We start from the raw sequence: 18674 nt of genomic DNA, 5'->3' as shown, positions 1-18674 counted from the left end.
ACGCACTGCGTCCTCCTACTTATTTACTTACTTATTAACTACTTACGTAATTATTCGAGGTCAAGTTCTTCATTTTATGGAGTCAGATTAATCGTGGTTTCTCGTAATATTACCATTGCTATACCAGTCTGTCCTACTTTTCAATACACGTTTAAACCTTTGCCGCCCCTTACAGCAGCGTTAGAACTTTTTTGTAGTGTTAATTTCGTCAAATGAGATGAGGGGAAATATGTTCGTCAACGACCTTTTTTTCATGACTAAGACGAGACGATGACGAGACTGCACTAATGTCCTCAAACACTGACTAAGACTATCTTAAGATGCATTATTGTTGACGAAAAAATGACTAAAATGTTTTGCATGAGAGAATAAAATAAGATAAAATCTTTCAATTTTCCTGCTGTTGCTGCGTCCCTGTGGCTGCAACACGAAACTACATAGAACAAGAACACTGTAGATTTCTGCCAAGCTAACTAAGCTTTATGCCACAATGCTACATATCCAGAGCTTCTCTCATCCATATACAAATTAACATTGTTGGAAAATTGAGATGTGTGAAATACTATTTGACTGAAATGGTAATCTGGAGCTGAATACATGAATACGTTTTTCTACTGTTCTAAGTTTGGCAATATTTTTGAGGTGGTAAAAAGCTAATTTAGTTAGTGCTTTCATATGGCTGTTTTAAATTTAGATCACTGTCAATTATGACACCAAGCCACCATGACGCCACCTTTGCTTTAAGCCCTTTACTATCAAGGAGAGTGGCAACCGTAAGTCTTTCCTCTTTTTTACCTTTTTAGGTCTGTCAATTGAATGACTCTAATTAATTACATACTCTGTGATCTTAAAGACAATTTTGGCAGATGAGTGAATCAATGAAGAGCCAAACCAACATTACAGACTTTAAAGTTCAACGTCTCTTTTATTATAATTTTCCCTTTGCCACAGGCATCAAAATGCTATAAAATGCCCCCCTCCACCCCCTCCTGAATCCGTGCCTCTCCTTTTAGTCTGGGTTACACAAGGATGGCAATATCCCAACCCGTCATTAACGCTCTTGAAATGTCGGTAACCCATAGTAATGGAATATCCATGTTTTATTCATAATATGTTTTGGTAGATGTACAGTACCCTCCAGAATTATGGTTATGGTTATGGATTTAGCAGACGCCTTTGTCCAAAGCGACCCATAAATACAAAACAACATAATATTTAAAATTGAACAGGGAACAGATTAAAATGTTGGTCAAATATAGTAAGGAGAATAGTTGTAGTACACAATAATATCAATTCAAGCAATAGCCTAATAAAAAGCAATGTAAAAAAGGGGAAAGGCAATAATAAAACAATAATGTCAATTCAATCAATAATATAAAAACAATGACATGCTAAGACTACATTAAGGAGAATATCAATAATAAACAATAATGTCAAATTAATTAACAGCCCAATTAAAATAAAACAACATTATATAAACCATAACACATAAGCGCTTAAACAACTAAGTATATGTTGAATAGGAATGTCTTTAGACCCCTCTTAAACGACCCAAAACTACCACAGGAACGGAGAGCACTGGGCAGTTCATTCCACCAACATGGAACCACTGAAGAAAAGAGTCTGGAATTAGACCCAGTTTTCATGACTGGTCGACACAACATACGCTCACCAGAAGACCGCAGTGGGCAGTTGGGGATGTAAGGCTTAATTATTGAATTAAAATAACTAGGAGCAGATCTAGTTAGTGTCCTATAGGCCAAAGTGAGAGATTTAAATTTAATTCTGGCTACTATAGGGAGCCAATGGAGAGTTATTGGCACCTCTGCTAATGATGACTAAAAACCTGTTGGAGAAAGAATCTGTTGGTGATTTGTTGTAATCTCACAATGAAACAAATTAGGAAAAGCCCAACCTTGAAGGGATGCAAATCTTATTTTGAGAAAGGAAAATCTCAAAGAAATAAAATATTTTAATGAAAATATGTTGCTCACAATTATTGGCACCCCTGCTTGTAATACCTTCTTAACCCTCCCTTTGCCAATAAAACAGCCTGTAATATTCTCCAATAAGTCTGGAGAGTACTGTATATTCCAGCTCATACAAAAGAAAAGAATAAGAAAATGGTGTTTGCAAAGTTATTTTCCAGTGATTCCCATTTGCTGGAGGTGTTTTCCTCAACACAAGGTTAGGGTCATAGACATTAGAAAGCTAGATGCTGCATTGGGTTAATAGCGCCGCCATCTTGGTGAGGGCAACAATCACTGGAGGCCAATGGAGAAGCATGTGACTGACTGGAAATCAAACAGGGGTCTCTGATTGCCGGCAAGTGTTGCCCATAGACAGTAAACGTGTTGCCCCCAGCAATGTCGCGGCCACTTTTACATATGCCACCTAATAGATCTTGAGCCCAATGCTTTCTAATATCTATATTTAGGTTGACTCATACCAGCGTGTTCACGAGACTCGGTTAGATAGAGCCCACTCATGTGCCTGAGCGACCTATGATTATCGAGATATAAGCAACCACAGGGAATTGGGCAAACAAGCTGTCAATCAGGATTGGCACCCCAGCTTTGATTGACGATATCTTGAGCCTACAGCAAGCCTCAAAGATGGATATTCTTGTAGCCAAGGAGTAGTTGGTTTCAGGGATATGTCATTTTACCGTAAGAACCCTACTAAACACCCCTCAAAAGTCATACACATTTCAAAGCAAAATTTTTATGGAAAATTCAAAAGGACTTATTGATGCATACCGACAACCCAACTCTTACTACACAAGAACCCATTTGAGTAGAATCATAATTTTGGTGTCAAATGAAGGCTAACCTTCTGGAGTTTCTTTGTTTGTATCTTGCATGGCAGTGACGGTTATAGTCACAGTAGATAGATAGATTAGATAGATACTCTATCTACCCCCCCCCCCCTCTATAGTCATCTACATTGAGACCTTAATTGAGGCCTGGGACCAGGTCCAGGTGTGTTTCAAGGCCAGTTCACGTGACCTAGAGCAGTGTTTCCCAAACTTTTTGTCTGGGAACCCACTTTTTAAAAATGACAGACCATTTCACTTCAGAGCAAACATGCAACCACCAATATTGTGTTAGGCCATAGGTTCTCAAACTTTTCTATGCCCCTTTAATGTTTGTGCAAAAAGGCTGATTCATGTCCCTTGAATTTTGCAACTGCGAGGTCCATGGCAGGCACCCCACAAAAAAGTTTCATTTTGCAAGTGAGATGTCCACGCTGTCCCCTCTGCGACGCGTTCGCCCCCCAGTTTGAGCTATTCTAAATACAAAATTGCACAGAGGGCCGTGACTGTAGTTACAGTTTTTCTCGATTGCTTTTACCTGCTTAAGTAAACTAGAACCCACTTGGTCTTCATGACTTCTGCAGTGCAAAGAAAGTAGCCATCTCTTGCGAATGTGTTCACACATTTTCATTGGGTTCACACATTTCTCACCCCCTTTTGCAGAACAGTTAACACAGGTGTCATTCAAAAGCCCCAAACTCTTGGTTTTCCCATGCTAAACAAAAGTAAAACATCTTTTCACAGGTAGTATAGATTCCTTGCTTAAGTCTGAATCTGATACACCTGTGTGAAACTCCTTTGCACAATTCTTTAATCAGCATTCATTATCCATAAGAGATGTCTGTTCTGTGTTGCTATTTGCAAGTATGGATCTAATGCACATTTAGACAAAGTACTGTATTGCCTATTTGGTGGAGAAAACAGTACAAAAGGTCTTTACTGTAGGTCTATTTGGATGAATGAACAATGACAAGTTGTAGTTCAATGAAATTTACTGTCTTGCTAGGTATTTACTGTATGTCTTACAGGTCAATGGCAGTTGCGTCTTGGGAGGAATGAATAAATTATTTTTTTATTCAGTACATTTTGTCTTTTCAGTTTTTTTCTGATAGGCCTACCAGAAAAATGAGAAAGTAATGGAACAGACATAGCAAAAATGCTAATTTTGAGAACTAGATTTTGCATTTTGTTGTCCAGTGTGTAATGATGGATTAAAGAGTGTTTTTTTAAATTGGCAACAAGTTGTAGTGTTTGAAGGCAAGATTTGCTTTTGCTGCATGTTTTAAGTGTAGAGAGAGTAACAGCATTTTGCAAGCAAAATGTGTCATTTTGTCCAGAGTGCTTTTGTTCAGACACGGGTGTTAACTGTTTTGAGAGTGTGATTTCAGAGTTGACTGGTATCAAAACGATCGAGGAAAAACTGTAACAAACTAGATCCTAATAGAAAACTGTTAGCTTTCCTGGCTAAATGGTATAAGTTAGGCCTATTACACAACATAAATAGTGCTGGCGACCCAAATAAAATCTCCTGCGACCCACACTCACGACCAAGTCTTTGGGAACCAGTGACCTAGGGGGCCCAGATGTGGGCAGTTCCAGAGATGCATGTTTCCGGCTGAAAGAAAAAACATTCAAGCCTCTGTAACTCGTTGCCAGTACACCAGTCACTCTGACTTTCTGAGAATTCTACTGGGTCTCAGATTTCAGAAGAGGTCAAGCATTTTATGATGGGCTAAAGTATGTGGGAGCAGTGCCCTCCTAAGTTGATGTGCAATGTTGGGCAAAAAAAATAAATAAATAAATTGGGGCAACAAGTTCTGTTTTCAATGTTTTATTAAACAGTATTATACTGTTACCCAGCTTCAACGCAGCATTCTCCCCCTTGCCCATCCTGGTCAAAGTTGCCTGTGGTTGAACACCAAGGCTTGTTATGGTTGATTGTAGTACATGTCCAGTGGAGTGTCCCCAAGTACACAAAAGGGAAGACACAAGCTGCTCCTCCAGCATCTCGATTAACGGTGGGCAAGCCTGGAAACAGCAAAAGACACAGCGTAATACATCATGAACTGTAAAAGAGGGAATAATACTTGTAATAACTCGGCTCTTTTTCCACCTAATAGCACAGAGTGAGGTGCTGCAGTGTTGGTTTTAAATGGGTCTGGTCGGTCATTACAGCTGGCAGGGCGTCTACAATAGTGGTGCTTCTGAAATTTAGCCTAAAAGTAAATGAGTCAGAGAGACCTCTTATAGCTAGCTAGACAGACGGATGCTCTGTTTTGAATAGTTTAAAGTAAAGTGCTATAAAGTCACTGTTTAATTGACTCTGGTCTACAACTGATAAGAGTTGAATCTTCGGTTCAATATTAGGCCTATATAACAGTCAGTTGGCAAATCAATTGAAAAGGCTAAATTATTCCAGAACTGTTTAAGCGTTTTTCATTCCGACATCTAGATTCAATGTACCAATTTAGACCAGCAACATTCCAGATTAACGGAGAAACCTCACCAATAGGAAAGCCAAATTTGAAATGAGATCCGACCGGTTTCTCCTACACCCCTATGAGGAGAAATAATAGAAGGCAACTGGCGTGTTTTTAGCCTGTAAGTTGAACTTAAATTACAAATGGGCTGAGACAGCAAGACCTGAGAAATTGTCTTCCTCTTGTTTCAGCCCAGGTCAAAGTCTGTTGTTCCCCATTTCCCCTGAGGGGGGTTCAGGAGAAAAAGGTCCGATTTCAATAAGAGTTGGTTATGAGGTGTGGCGTCCACCAGTTAAAGAGGTGACATTTTCATTTCATGTGTTTTATTATAATAATAATAATAATAATAATAATAATAATAATACGTTTTAATTATATAGCGCCTTTCTCAGACTCAAGGGGCCTGTACTACGAAGTGGGGTTACTGGCTTATCTGGGTAACTTCGAGAGTAACTTGATCACGTGTGGCGTAACTTCCCGATTAACCCGTACTACGAAAGGTGGATAGGTTTTAACCGAGGTATGCTGCCATGGCAATTTACGCTGCATCTCAAACCTGCTCCGAGGTTATGTTCTTGGTTAACCCGAGGTTTCCGTTAACCACACCCTTTATAAGTACCACCCCTCCACTAACAATTTCTCGAGACATGTTGGCGTACCTGGATGATCCATACGACATTGGAGCGCAAATCTTGAGGGACTCGTCGCAGGGCGAGGGGTTTTAGAGACCGCCAGAAAATATATATAGCCTACCCGGACGAAATTCTCTATGAAGATAGATTGTCAGCCGAGGGAATTCGTCGTCTTTGCTATGAGACGTCTTCCTAGATCATCTGACAATGCCCGTACGTGGACATTCATGTAGGCTATTCCATCGGTGATGCAAGAATACTGTATGTCCGGAAAATAAATCGGACATAGCCTACAGCAGGCCTAATAAATAAAAATCACCATTTTAACAAACTTGTTGAATTGAAGGTCATATTACTGTACCCTGCACATAAAGGCTACACATTTCCACAGCACCAGAATCCGACCGAATGCCTCCCTCAACCCCCTCCATAAGCCTACCACCATTATTTGCGATGGCCAACTCCTCTGCTACTGTAAAAAACTCTGGTGCCTTTCCTCCTACAGTAGTGTTCAGAGACACCTTTTTGTTAGCTGTAAAACAGAGGCCAAGTGAAGGCTATAAGCTACAGTAGGCCTACATGTTTTCATAATTAAGAAATATTAATGCAAGCTATAACTATATAAACCTACTATTCTGAATAATGTTTTTGTGTTTCATTTTCACCTGCTGCCATGTGCGTTTGGTGTTGCATCTGAAATGTTCACAGGATTAGGCATACACTAAATCAGTCAAAGGGGGCTACTTAAACATTCAATTATCCTTATATTATATTACTATAATCTATATGCCCACTTCTGAATTGGGTTGCATCTGTAGGGCTTTCTATGAACTCAAAATAGGCCATTTAATTATTTCAACTCATTTCAGACATTCCGCAAGCTACTAATCCTTCGTAACACATATTTGAAGAACATGTGGGAATAATTTTAGGCATTTAGGCTACCCGATCTGCAATACGTTGCCAACAGCCTTGCTTTGTTCACTGCCGACGTATTTAATTTGTCGTAGAGTGGGTTTTAATTCCTCCACCTGAGTCTACGAGGCACTGTAGAGGGCACTTTAGAGGTTGTAGAGGTGGGCACTTTAGAGGTTGTAGAGGTGGGCACTTTAGAGGTTGTAGAGGAGGGCACTGTAGAGGAGGGCACTTTAGAGGCTGTAGAGGTGGGCACTTTAGAGGCTGTAGAGGTGGGCACTTTAGAGGCTGTAGAGGTGGGCACTTTAGAGGCTGTAGAGGTGGGCACTGTAGAGGAGGACACTGCGGAGGCTGTAGAGGTGGGCACTTTGGAGGCTGTAGAGGTGGGCACTTTGGAGGCTGTAGAGGTGGGCACTGTAGAGGAGGACACTGCAGAGGCTGTAGAGGTGGGCACTTTGGAGGCTGTAGAGGTGGGCACTTTGGAGGCTGTAGAGGTGGGCACTTTGGAGGCTGTAGAGGTGGGCACTTTGGAGGCTGTAGAGGTGGGCACTTTAGAGGCTGTAGAGGTGGGCACTGTAGAGGAGGACACTGCAGAGGCTGTAGAGGTGGGCACTTTAGAGGCTGTAGAGGTGGGCACTTTAGAGGCTGTAGAGGTGGGCACTTTAGAGGCTGTAGAGGTGGGCACTGTAGAGGCGGGCACTGTAGAGGCTGTAGAGGAGGGCACTGTAGAGGCTGCAGAGGCGAGCACTGTAGAGCAGGGGTGCCCTCCAAGTAGGCCTAGAGGATGGCACAGTAGACAAAGATGGTGGATGTTACATTTAGTCATTTGGCAAACCCTTTTACCCATAGCAACTGTGCGTAAACCTTGAGATATCTTCGTATCCATTAGAATACATAATATCCTGATTGAATTAAGCCAATTCTAAAGTACAAACACTCCAACCTTGGCTGATTTATACCAGAACCATTTTTTAAGCGTTGCAAGGGTGTTTTTTCCCCTCACTCACAGGGGCTAGGGGGAAGAGAGACGGCCACCATTCGACCCGAAAAAAATTTATGCTAAAAAAACCTGCATAGTTCCCCTTTAACGGTTGACAATACTGTTGCTTTATTGAAAGTGAAGCTCAAACAGCTGTTTCATGCCACTTACTATCAAAGATTCTAGAACAGAGCTCTGCTCTAGAATCGTTGCTTACTATTATCCTTAAACACTGAAGCAATGTGCCTGTGCATCTCATTCCCTTTTAATTTGAACACACACACACACACACACACACACACACAACTACACCTGAGAAATTTGTATTGGTGGATCCCCCAGTCATCCCCCTTAATCATAGTATTGTTGTAATGAAATCATGCACCTCCTTGTAATTATTTCTACATTTGATTCACAGAAACTAGAAAGCAGGACAGAGTTCACAACACTAGTTTGATAAAACTGGAAAGTCTGGCGTTCCTTGACGTTCTCCTGATCAATAAGTCAGAAGATAAATAAACAAGTTACACCTCCAAAAAATTAGGGATTCGAAAAAACTGGTCAAATTGCCTAACATTTCACTTCCTGTGACAAGTGGGCATTTATCTGTGCAGACAGTGTGTAAACAGACATTAAGATAGAAAAGAGTATTTACCAGTGTGTACTGCAGTGGAACACCCACCTGTTGGGATATAGCAGAAGTCATTAGGGGCACACACCCATTTCACAATGACCTACAGGAGTCATTAGATGCACACATTCCACAATGTCTTACAGGAGTCATTACAGTAGATGCACACATTCCACAACATCTTACAGGAGCCATTAGATCAGGGGTGGGCAAACTGCGGCCCGCGGGCCGGATCCGGCCCGCCAAGCACTTTCATCCGGCCCGCCGAGCATTTCATTTGGTTATCAGGCTGCCTGCTATTTTTTTCCCTGCGATAGTTGGTTAGCTTTACTGCAAACTGCTTTTCACTCTCCTTAGAGAACGTTTACAATGTCAATGTCAAAACATCATGTTAAATAGAGATAACATCATGTTAAACTAAGTTAACTCTTAGTTATCTCCTTTGCAGCAGATCTAATGTGAACATTATGCGATCCATTTAATTGGGAAGAGAGGGAGAGAGCCGCAGGTTCTGGCTCGTCATTGTTGATAAGTGATGTGTGCTTCTTATAAGAAACTTTTAAAAGGAAATCATGAAGGCAACAGTAGTTCCCACTACTGACCATTTAAAAACTGAGAGAGGGCCCAGCCGTAGGTACAGCACTAGCCATAGCGGAACAGGCAGAAGAAATAAACGTGAATTAAAGCGACTGTCTTAAAGCAACAGTGCACAATTTATACATTTGTTAAACAGCATAAAATTAGCAGTATTTTTAAGCAATTCACATTTTAAAACAAATACTTTTCATACTAATTTATAGGCTATATTTTTTTTTTTTTTTTTTTATGCGTGTGTCGTGGGGGGAGGGGGGGGGCCCAATGTGGCCCTTGAGCCAAAAAGTTTGCCGACCCCTGCATTAGATGCACCCATTCCACAATGTCTTACAGGAGCCATTAGATGCACACATTCCACAAAGTCCTACAGGAGTCATTACAGTAGATGCACACATTCCACAATCTTACAGAAGTAATTTGCTACTGGGCCAGCTGGTGGGGAAATATAAAGACATCAGCCTGCACTGCTTCCTTACTGCACTCATTCAGCAACAAGGGTCATACTATTCATGACGCCTCTGCCCACTACACAAGGGTCATACTATTCATGATGCCTCTGCCCACTACACAAGGGTCATACTATTCATGATGCCTTTGCCCACTACCAGCGGGTGGCGTGTCTTCATGTTATGTGTGTGTACAAAGGGACATGACTCCCTAGTAGAGGTCATATTTAGGAAAGATTAATTTCTCATTCCATATTAACTTCTTGTAATTCTTTGTCCGGTGAAAACATAAACAGAAAGTAAAAAAAAAAAACTCTACTTGCCAGTAATTGTATAAACAAACATTTTTATGAACGGATCTGAGGAAACTTACTCAGTGCCACCATGAAGAGCCACAGTGGAAATGAAATCATTGTTGGTTCCCTTTCTCTTGACCAAATCTTGTACTCTGCACCTGTGAAAACACACATAACACATGTTATGTACATGTCAGGGTTTTGCAGGAGGACTCAAGCGAAAGACTCATTAAATCCAGAACATTCAAACATTTTGTTTGTTGGTAAATCGACACAAGAAGAAAAAAACGAAACACTGACAGGCTGACTATCCAAACAGACAGAAATCAGAAAAAAAAGAAGAAAAACTAAAACTAAAACTTACAGACTTCACTTTCAACTTATCCAACAAGTGCAACAAACCAACTAAGCACAGAAGAGGAACAGAGAGGTTATAAATACACAGACCAACAGATTGACAGATAACTGGACGAGACCAACAAAACAACAATAGGGAACAGGTGTGAGCAGAAAATGGAGGGAAAACTAATAAGACAGGAAGTGCAGACCAAATAAGGAAAGGGGCGGAGACAGTTCCAAGTAAGCAGGCAGGTAAACACAGAGCACATGGGGAACAGCAAAAGCACATAACAAACACAGGACAATATACAAAATGGCCACCAGGGTGGCAAAAAACAGTCCAGTGCACGGTTTCCCGATAATGATGGATACATGCAGTTACCAGGGTTTTCTGCGATTCATTTTAACCCATTAATGTCCATAGTGACCGTTTAAAATTCCCTTACAGCACTTAAAGTAGGCTACACGTTTAGCAAAACACAAATCAGTGAGGGACAAGTCAAGGCAGGTTTTTTGATCTGAAAAAGCTTTTTAAATGAGGACACACCATCCTGGTTGTCTTTTTTTTCAAGTGGGTGTCATTTCAGTTGTCAATCATAGAATTGTAGGCCTACAGTTCCATAAAGAATCAAGAACAATATCTTATGTCTATTATTTATGCTCGGGTTGTGGTTTTGATCTTGAAAATGGTTTTTAAAAAATACAGCTCTGCCCAGTGCCCACCCAAAAATATGTTTTGCCCAACCGCCTGATGGGCCTGGTTCTATACACGGACAAAAGAAAAGAATCATGATTGGATGCTCATCTCAGTCTAGTATGGCCATTGTGTATAAGTTAGAGCTACCTTTTTAATGGGATTTAGATTTTCAACTGTAATAATACATCTGTTTTACGTCTTTATACACACATACAAACACAAGGATATCCACAAAACCCATTTTGAAATATGATAAAGTAATATTCTGTGCATATCCATTTTGTATTCCTGTGGAATTATACAGAACAAATGTTTCAAATCTCACATTTACACCACAACTGTGCAACTCTGACACTTTGTGATCCCCTCTCTTACCCAGACAGACCCCCCCCCCTGCCCCCACACACACACAAACAAATATACACAGACACAAATACACTCACAAGCCCACATACTGTAAATGCTTATAGGCTATCTCAGAAACTACACAGAGTTACCGGTACATCAAATCCCTGGTACCACTGACCTCAAGGGAAGTTGAGGTTTACTGATATGTGTATGAATCTGGAATTTATCATGCAAAATGATTGCTATTGTGTATGAAGCCCGCCCCATGCCGGATAAGCAATTGTGATTAGTTCCTGGGTATATGGAAAACTGACAGACTGACTTGCAGAGCAAATGCAGATGCACCAGTGGATATGGGGTTCATCATACTAAAATATGTGTTGCCATAGTGAATATGTATTCTTTGTAACCGGTATATAAACAGAAACTCACATTCTTTTATTTCACTTGTAAATTTCAATAACTTTATTCCAAAGACTTCAAATAATGTATTGGTTCAAATAAATACACATCACAATATTTTCATCAGAGCTTCTCTAAAAAGTACAGACCAGCAGCCCTAATTTCCATCCTCATAAATACTTATTTCAAGTAAATGTGCACACACTACTCACTACAAAGGAGGCATACTATCTGAATCTGAATGAAGGAAGCCCCAGGCCTCTTCAGGTCAGTCCAAGGAATATAGGACCTGCTGTTCTGTTGAGTGAATATAGGACCTGCTGTTCTGTTGAGTGAATATAGGACCTGCTGTTCTGTTGAGTGAATATAGGACCTGCTGTTCTGTTGAGTGAGCGGTCAAATCTATGGAGGTGCCACAAAGCTCTAGCGATGACCAGAGCCTTGCAGTCTGATACTAGTTCAGGGCCACTCAAGCAGTTCAGTTGCTTGGACAGATCTTTTTTTCTATGAGACTTCCCATAGATCTACAGAATTAGATTCTGCCCTAGGAGACATGTTGACTAATATGTCCTTGTTATACCAAGCAGTGTTTGCATCTCTGGAAATTTGACAACCTCTCTGGTCTACAGCACATATTGTTTTTCAGATTATATGGTTTGTGGCTCGAGGATACTAGTCTTAATGCTAGCAAAAGCAGAATACATTCGGGATTTTACCTAAACTCAATAAATTCCTCTATATGAGAAAATGGCTAATGGTGATTTCAGTAAGCTAAAGTCATGCTTGTTTGGTGTTTACAGGCACAGTTTATGGTGTGTTTCATCAGAACAGCGAACTGCAAATTCGGCGTACAAAATAAATCAAAAGTAAACATACAATCATATTTCAATAATCCAATACTGACACTTAAAAGGCAATAGTCACACAAGTCCTTTCAAAAGCTGTCCAAGGTAAATGTCCTACGCTAATATCCTACATAGCACATATCTGTCGATCAACATTTCGTTAGGTAACGCCGCATGTAAACATGTAAAAACAGTGGACTGTTAACCCTATTTCCTGCTAACAGTGCACAGAGCAGGTACTACTGGTGGAAAGCGTGTGGGACAGTGTTCCCTCCTCTTGCTGTCCGATAGGAGCGACTATGGGTGATGAGTATGTACAGTACACTCTGCAGTAACGCTGTGTAAAATGTAAACCCAGTGGACAGGACAGACCTTCAGACGCTCTCATGCAGTACAGAGAGCAGCATGTGTGCAATAGTGTTCCGTCCCCCTTGTTGACGTCTGGCGGGGGCAGAATGGATTAGGAGGGCATAAGGTGTGTTGTAGTGTGGGGAAACAGGCTCAGGTGGGATATTGATGAGCTGCTGATCAACAGCTCTTTAAAAGTAATTCTGTGTTTAAAGCGTGAAGCAAGAGGACTGAGGTGAAGACATCCTCATTCAGTAGGGACAGAAGCAAGAGGACTGAGGTGAAGACATCCTCATTCAGTAGGGACAGCAGCTGCTACTAATGGGAAGTGTGTGAGCAACAGTGTTCAATCTTGTTGATGTCTGACAGGAGTGATTAGGAGTGTGCATTGTGTTGTGTGTGTGTGTGTGTGAGTGCATGTGTGAGTGTGTGTATGTGAGTGTGTGTGTGTGTGTGTGAGTGTGTGTGTGATTGTGTGTGTATGTGTGTATGTGTGTGTGTGTGTGTGTGTGTGTGTGGGAGGGGTGGTGGGGGGTAAACTGAGGCTAAGGCCTGACTGGGACTCATAAGGTTCACCTCGGGAGTACAATATGAGCTGGAGTAATTTCTGTATGGCACAGAACTGTGTGTGTGTGTGTGTGTGTGTGTGTGTGTGTGTTAACCCAGTGAGTGCTGCTTCTTCAGACTGTCAGAGCGCTTCACACGGTGCTCTGGCGTCTTCTTGTACCAGCTCCTGGGACAGAGACAGGTGAGGAGAAGAGGGCAGAAGTTCATCACCTAATACAGCTTTACACACACACGCACACACACGCACGCACACGCGCACACACATACACACACACACGCGCACACACATACACACACGCGCACACACATACACACACACACACACACACACATAAAGAAAGACAGACACACACACTCACAAACACACAGCAGGTACAAGGATACAAGGATACAAGGAAGTTCACATGCATATAGTTACTGGAAGTAAGAAATGCAGTGAAATTATGTCTGGTGTCAGCCTATTTGTGCATTTATGGGGGGGGGGGGGGGGGGAGTGCAGTAGACGAGGGGTTTAGTAGATTAAGTGGCAAGGGCTGCATAAGAAAGGTGGGGGAGGATTGGGATTGGGGGGGGGGCACCAACAAGGAGCACCCAAGAGCAAAAAAACATGTACACCAGATTTACCCCATCCAGCAGGTCTCAGGTCAGCTCTTTGCCTCTGATGAAAATGTAGGCCAATTGGCAAAGTTTTGTAAAAGCACTCAGTATTACAATGTAACAACTAAGCTTATATGTAGGTACCCACAAATACATAATGCAAGTACAATGATAGTATATGTTGTTACACAGGTTATACCACCGTACCTAATTAGGTAGGTACACTGTGACACATTAAAATAAAGTGTTACCTATATATATATATATATACTAACTTCAGTTCAGACCGACAACCTGTTCTGTATTGCTCTCTCTCTCTCTCTCTCTCTCTCTCTCTCTGTATATATGTATATGTATATATATGTGTGTATATATATATATATATATATATATATATATATATATATATATATATATATATATATATACGTACATATATATACACACCCACACACACACACACATTACATACATACACATATAAATGTAGCATGACAAGCGTGTTTACATACAGCAAAAACTTCTGTATTGCCCTCTCTCTCTGTATGTATATATATATATATACACACACACACACACACATTACATACATACACATATAAATGTAGCGTGACAAGTGTGTTTACATATATCTCTGTATATATATATATATATGTATGTATATATATATACATATATATATATATATATATATATATATATATATATATATATATATATACATATATATATATATATACATATATACATATACATACATACACACACACACACATTACATACATACACATATAAATGTAGCATGACATGGGGGGGGGGGGGGCACCAACAAGGAGCACCCAAGAGCAACAGGGGCAAGGAAAAACTCCCTTACCAAGGAAGAAACCTTGGGCAGATCCACAGCTCAAGGGGCTAACCCAACTGCCAGGGGTCTTGGTGTGTGTGTTGGGGGGATGACAGGGGAGATGGGATAGTGTGCTGTGTATGTGGGGAGAGGGCAGTGTGCAATATGTGTGTTGGAGAAGCTTCCTGATGAAATAATGTGCTGTGTAGGTAGGGGAGAGGGGGGGGGGGGCAGTTTACTGCAAGTATGGTGAAGGGACTTACTATTGCAAGCAGAGTACTACTGTACTGTATGTGGAGCAGTGACTGTGTGTGTGTGTGTGTAGTGTGTGTGTGGGTAGGTGGGGGCAGTGTGCTGTAAGTATGTAGAGGATGTGTGTTGGAGAAGATCCTGAAGACAATGTGCTGTGTATGTAGGGAGGGGGGGGGGGCAGTGTGCAGCAAGTATGTAGAGGAGGCTTACTGTAGCAAGCAGTGTGCTGTATGTATGTGAGGTGATGACAGTGATGATGTAAGTGTGTGTGTTTTTTGTGTGTGTGTTGGGGATGGGGGTGGGGTGGGGAAGAAAGGCTAGGCAATCAAGGACATGGGTAGATAGATGGAGGAGAAATATAATAAATACAAAATAATAAATAAAAAGTTCTCTGGAGATGTGCAAAAGTTGGAGAAAGTCAGATATGTGTGTGTGTGTGTGTGTGTGTGTGTGTGTGCAGTGATGCCAGTAACGCGTTACCGCGTTAGTCTATTTTGACCACTTTTTTCGGTACCGAGTAATCTAACGCGCTACTATTTACAAACCAGTAATCAGATTAAAGTGACTTATCTAAGTTACTGTGCGTTACTATTTTTGTAATTTTCTTTAGTAAAAAGATATATTCTTTGCTTTCTTCTTGTCTTGGGGATTAATGTCATGTAGGCTATGCTCACGTTTTCAGCATGAGCACAATTCACGTGTAAAACCACGCAGCGACACAAAGGTAAACAACAATGGAGGGAGAGAGAGAGAGATGCACATTTCATCAGTCATTACTTTGAGTTTGTGTCAGCTAAACATGACAACATTAAGGTACATTGTACATTCTGTGCTGGCGACAAAGTGCTGTCTAGCTAGACATCCCAAGTCTCCCGAAGTTTTGGGAGTCTCCCACATATTGATAGCGGCTTCCTGACGCCCGCAAATTACATAAAATCTCCCGGAAACCAGAGCGAACAAGAGCACGCAAGCCAGTCCGGACTTCAAATCGCGTGTGCATATGAGTTTAACGCGCACACAACGGAGAAGGAGAGAGAGAGGGGTGGTGCGTTTGTGCCTGAAGCGCATCCAAGACAGAGAGCATCCTGGTCTGTTTTGCTAAATCAACCAATCAGTTTTCAGTGTAAGTGTGCTTATATCTCTTTTCTCCCAAACTTAATTAATCAGTTCAGTCAGTGTATCTAGGAGCGTCATGGCAGCGTCAGTGCCCCTCAAAAAGGAAGAATTAAGACCCATTTCACATCAGACTACACAAAAGTGTACCCAATTGTCTCATAAGATTAAAACATAATGATAGTCTTGCACACTGCACTGTTTGTAACAGCGACTTTAGCATTGCTCACAGCGGGTTAAATGATTGCAAAAGACTTGTTGAGGTGAGTTTAACAAGTGTAATTTCATTTGCATACTCAGGCCTATACAAGATGGCTAGTTGCCAATTTACTGAATTTCAGTATCTAAGTAGGTTAGGTTGGGATGTCTGCTATACATTACTGTTAAAATGCACTTCCTGTATAGTGAGTATTGGCAAAACCAGTTATCATTTTTATTTTGAGGCGGTGGGGGTGTTGTCGGCAGCTGCTGAAAGTAGGTTGGCCACCGAAACACGGTTCTAATATACCGCCGTCATGCTATCCGGCAAAAGATTCTTTGGACGCCGCTATTTATGGATTTCCGGCTCCCATTGACTTACATTGAACACATGTAAACAAAACGTCAATTATGTGCTCAAACTAACGCCGCTGACTTATGAAAACCACCATTCCACTTTGATACGAAACTACATAATTGTACAACATTTATACAACAAAAATCACAGAATTTGGATCAAGTAATGTGGAGAAATCTTATGCAAAGTGTCAACCCCTAACAATGTGCCCATTGCCCAAATTTATGGTCGACTAATGTCGAATGTCAGAGTAATGACATTGAAAAAGGTACCTTAATGATACACTTTAATTTATAAAGGTACGAAGTATAAAAAGAAAAACACAATTTATCAGATGGATTACCCAAATAATTTGTAACAAAGTGTAACATTTATTCGAGGGCACATCTATTCCCAGAACTATAATGGGTGTTAAATATTCCACAACCACTAGATGGCAGCATGACACAGCACATAAAGTACACCTACGTGTCGCTGCGACCTGAAGGATGGCGTGGTTGAATATCCACTTCTCCTGCACTTCGGGTCTAATAGCGGGTGAATTGTATGACCACCAGATGACGCCATTTCACTGCACCTCGGGCCTAATAGCTGCTGTAACTTCGTTTAAGTATTAAGCCTCGAGGAGCCGACGGTTACACTTGTTTTATGGGCGTTGTTAGCCACGCTGCGCAAGCCGGGTAGGCTACAGAAGAAGCCAATAGGCTACAGTCGCGTGTGTTTGTGGTGATTTATTCCATGTATTAACAAAATAATAATGTAACATTAAAAAAATAGCCTTAGATAAAAAAAAAAAACGAAATAATTACACCAAAAAAGTAAAGAAGCTTTATCATTGATATATAAGCTTACTGAAAAATCAAATATAGGCCTAGCCTACAATTGTGTTGCACAGACAATATGTCCTACAGATAATCACAACAGTAAGAAGAACATAGGCTAACCTAAGTCATGACGACACGAGGGCTTAAGTCTCATGTTGGCCTATGACTACGTAGTCTAGGCTACCAAGCACGTCTGTCTGCGACAGTGAAATAGCTCCAATATTAATTGTGTCGCCAATAAATATATGCTAACATGAATCTCATCAGTCACCTATAGATAAGGGTTAGGCTATAACATATGTAGGCTATAATGTAAAAATAGGGTCATATCATATAATGTTGACTTATTAAGATGGGGGAGAGAGCTGGACATATTACACTGAACTAACTGTTCATTGTTGAAAATCAATCAAAAGTTTGTAGTTGATCCGGATGTCATTGGTCGCAAGGACTGTTAATGGGTGTATCCACAATTGGGACCTTGTTACAAGTTGGTCTTTCAGCTGCTAATGCAATCAGTGGCCGTCAGAAAACATGTTAGACAACTGAGGAATGAGATGCCACACATAAAATGTACAGTCAAACAGAACCCACAAACATCAATGGGAATCAACCAAACACTGCAGGGAACCATGTTATTGTCAATCAGCACTCTGCCATGCTAAATCAGACCCTGCTTATGTTTGTGCAGAGCAGAACAGATATTTGTAGATATGGTGCAGGACCTGTTAAGAGAGATTGGCAGCTCAGTCTCCCTCATATTAGTCCCTACGGTGAACGATGTAATAGCATAGTGCTGCTGCTTCTGATGTGCAAGACAAGACAGGGTATATATTCATAATGTGACAGGCAGCATGTATTTATCATTATGTTACAACCTCTGCACAACTACTATTGATGTTAGAAGAACAAAACAATACATCTTCAAATGTTCATTGCTTATTACATGTGTTATAAAAACAAAATCCTTGTCTGATTTCTGTGTTTTTGCATGCATCTGTCTACAGGGGTGTAAAGACATATTTGTTCACCATGCACTTAGGCTGTTCTGAGTCATTGTTTGTATGTTATAGTATTTGTTGATTTCCATTTATTGCCCATTGATATTGCATTCACATTATTGTTTATTATTGCTATTCTCCTTATTAATGTAG

General features: G+C 40.9%; 1 protein-coding gene across 5 annotated transcripts; it reads right to left on the bottom strand.

Annotated features, from left to right (window-relative positions):
* Nucleotides 1-4630: 4630 nt before the first annotated feature.
* On the bottom strand, nt 4631-10252 carry LOC121705676 (endochitinase A1-like). 5 transcript variants are annotated; one of them, XM_042086845.1, is made up of 6 exons: nt 10153-10252; nt 9866-9946; nt 8477-8503; nt 7060-7619; nt 6959-7011; nt 4631-4843 (listed from the first exon to the last, which is right to left on the bottom strand). In XM_042086845.1, exons 2-6 carry the CDS (start codon nt 9903-9905, stop codon nt 4828-4830), a joined length of 696 nt encoding a protein of 231 aa, XP_041942779.1. In that variant the 5' UTR covers nt 9906-9946; nt 10153-10252; the 3' UTR covers nt 4631-4827. The 5 variants fall into 5 exon arrangements, with proteins under 5 accessions (XP_041942779.1, XP_041942780.1, XP_041942781.1 ...); XM_042086846.1 differs by having other exon boundaries at nt 6959-6984; nt 7069-7619; XM_042086847.1 differs by having other exon boundaries at nt 7171-7619.
* Nucleotides 10253-18674: the final 8422 nt, after the last annotated feature.

Source organism: Alosa sapidissima, chromosome 3 (genome assembly GCF_018492685.1).
Source record: "Alosa sapidissima isolate fAloSap1 chromosome 3, fAloSap1.pri, whole genome shotgun sequence".
NCBI classification, from domain to species: domain Eukaryota; kingdom Metazoa; phylum Chordata; class Actinopteri; order Clupeiformes; family Clupeidae; genus Alosa; species Alosa sapidissima.
Note: the sequence above shows the minus strand (reverse complement) of the source record. Positions and strands in the feature narration are given on the sequence as shown.

Excerpts from the sequence above, each read along its gene's own strand:
- LOC121705676 (XM_042086843.1), bottom strand. The coding sequence starts at position 9,905 with ATGATTTCATTTCCACTGTGGCTCTTCATGGTGGCACTGA. Across the intron at positions 8,504-9,865 it reads GCTCTTCATGGTGGCACTGA|GTGGGTGTTCCACTGCAGTA; the intron begins GTAAGTTTCCTC and ends ATATCCCAACAG. Across the intron at positions 7,620-8,476 it reads TTCCACTGCAGTACACACTG|GCCTACTTGGAGGGCACCCC; the intron begins GTAAATACTCTT and ends GCCATCCTCTAG.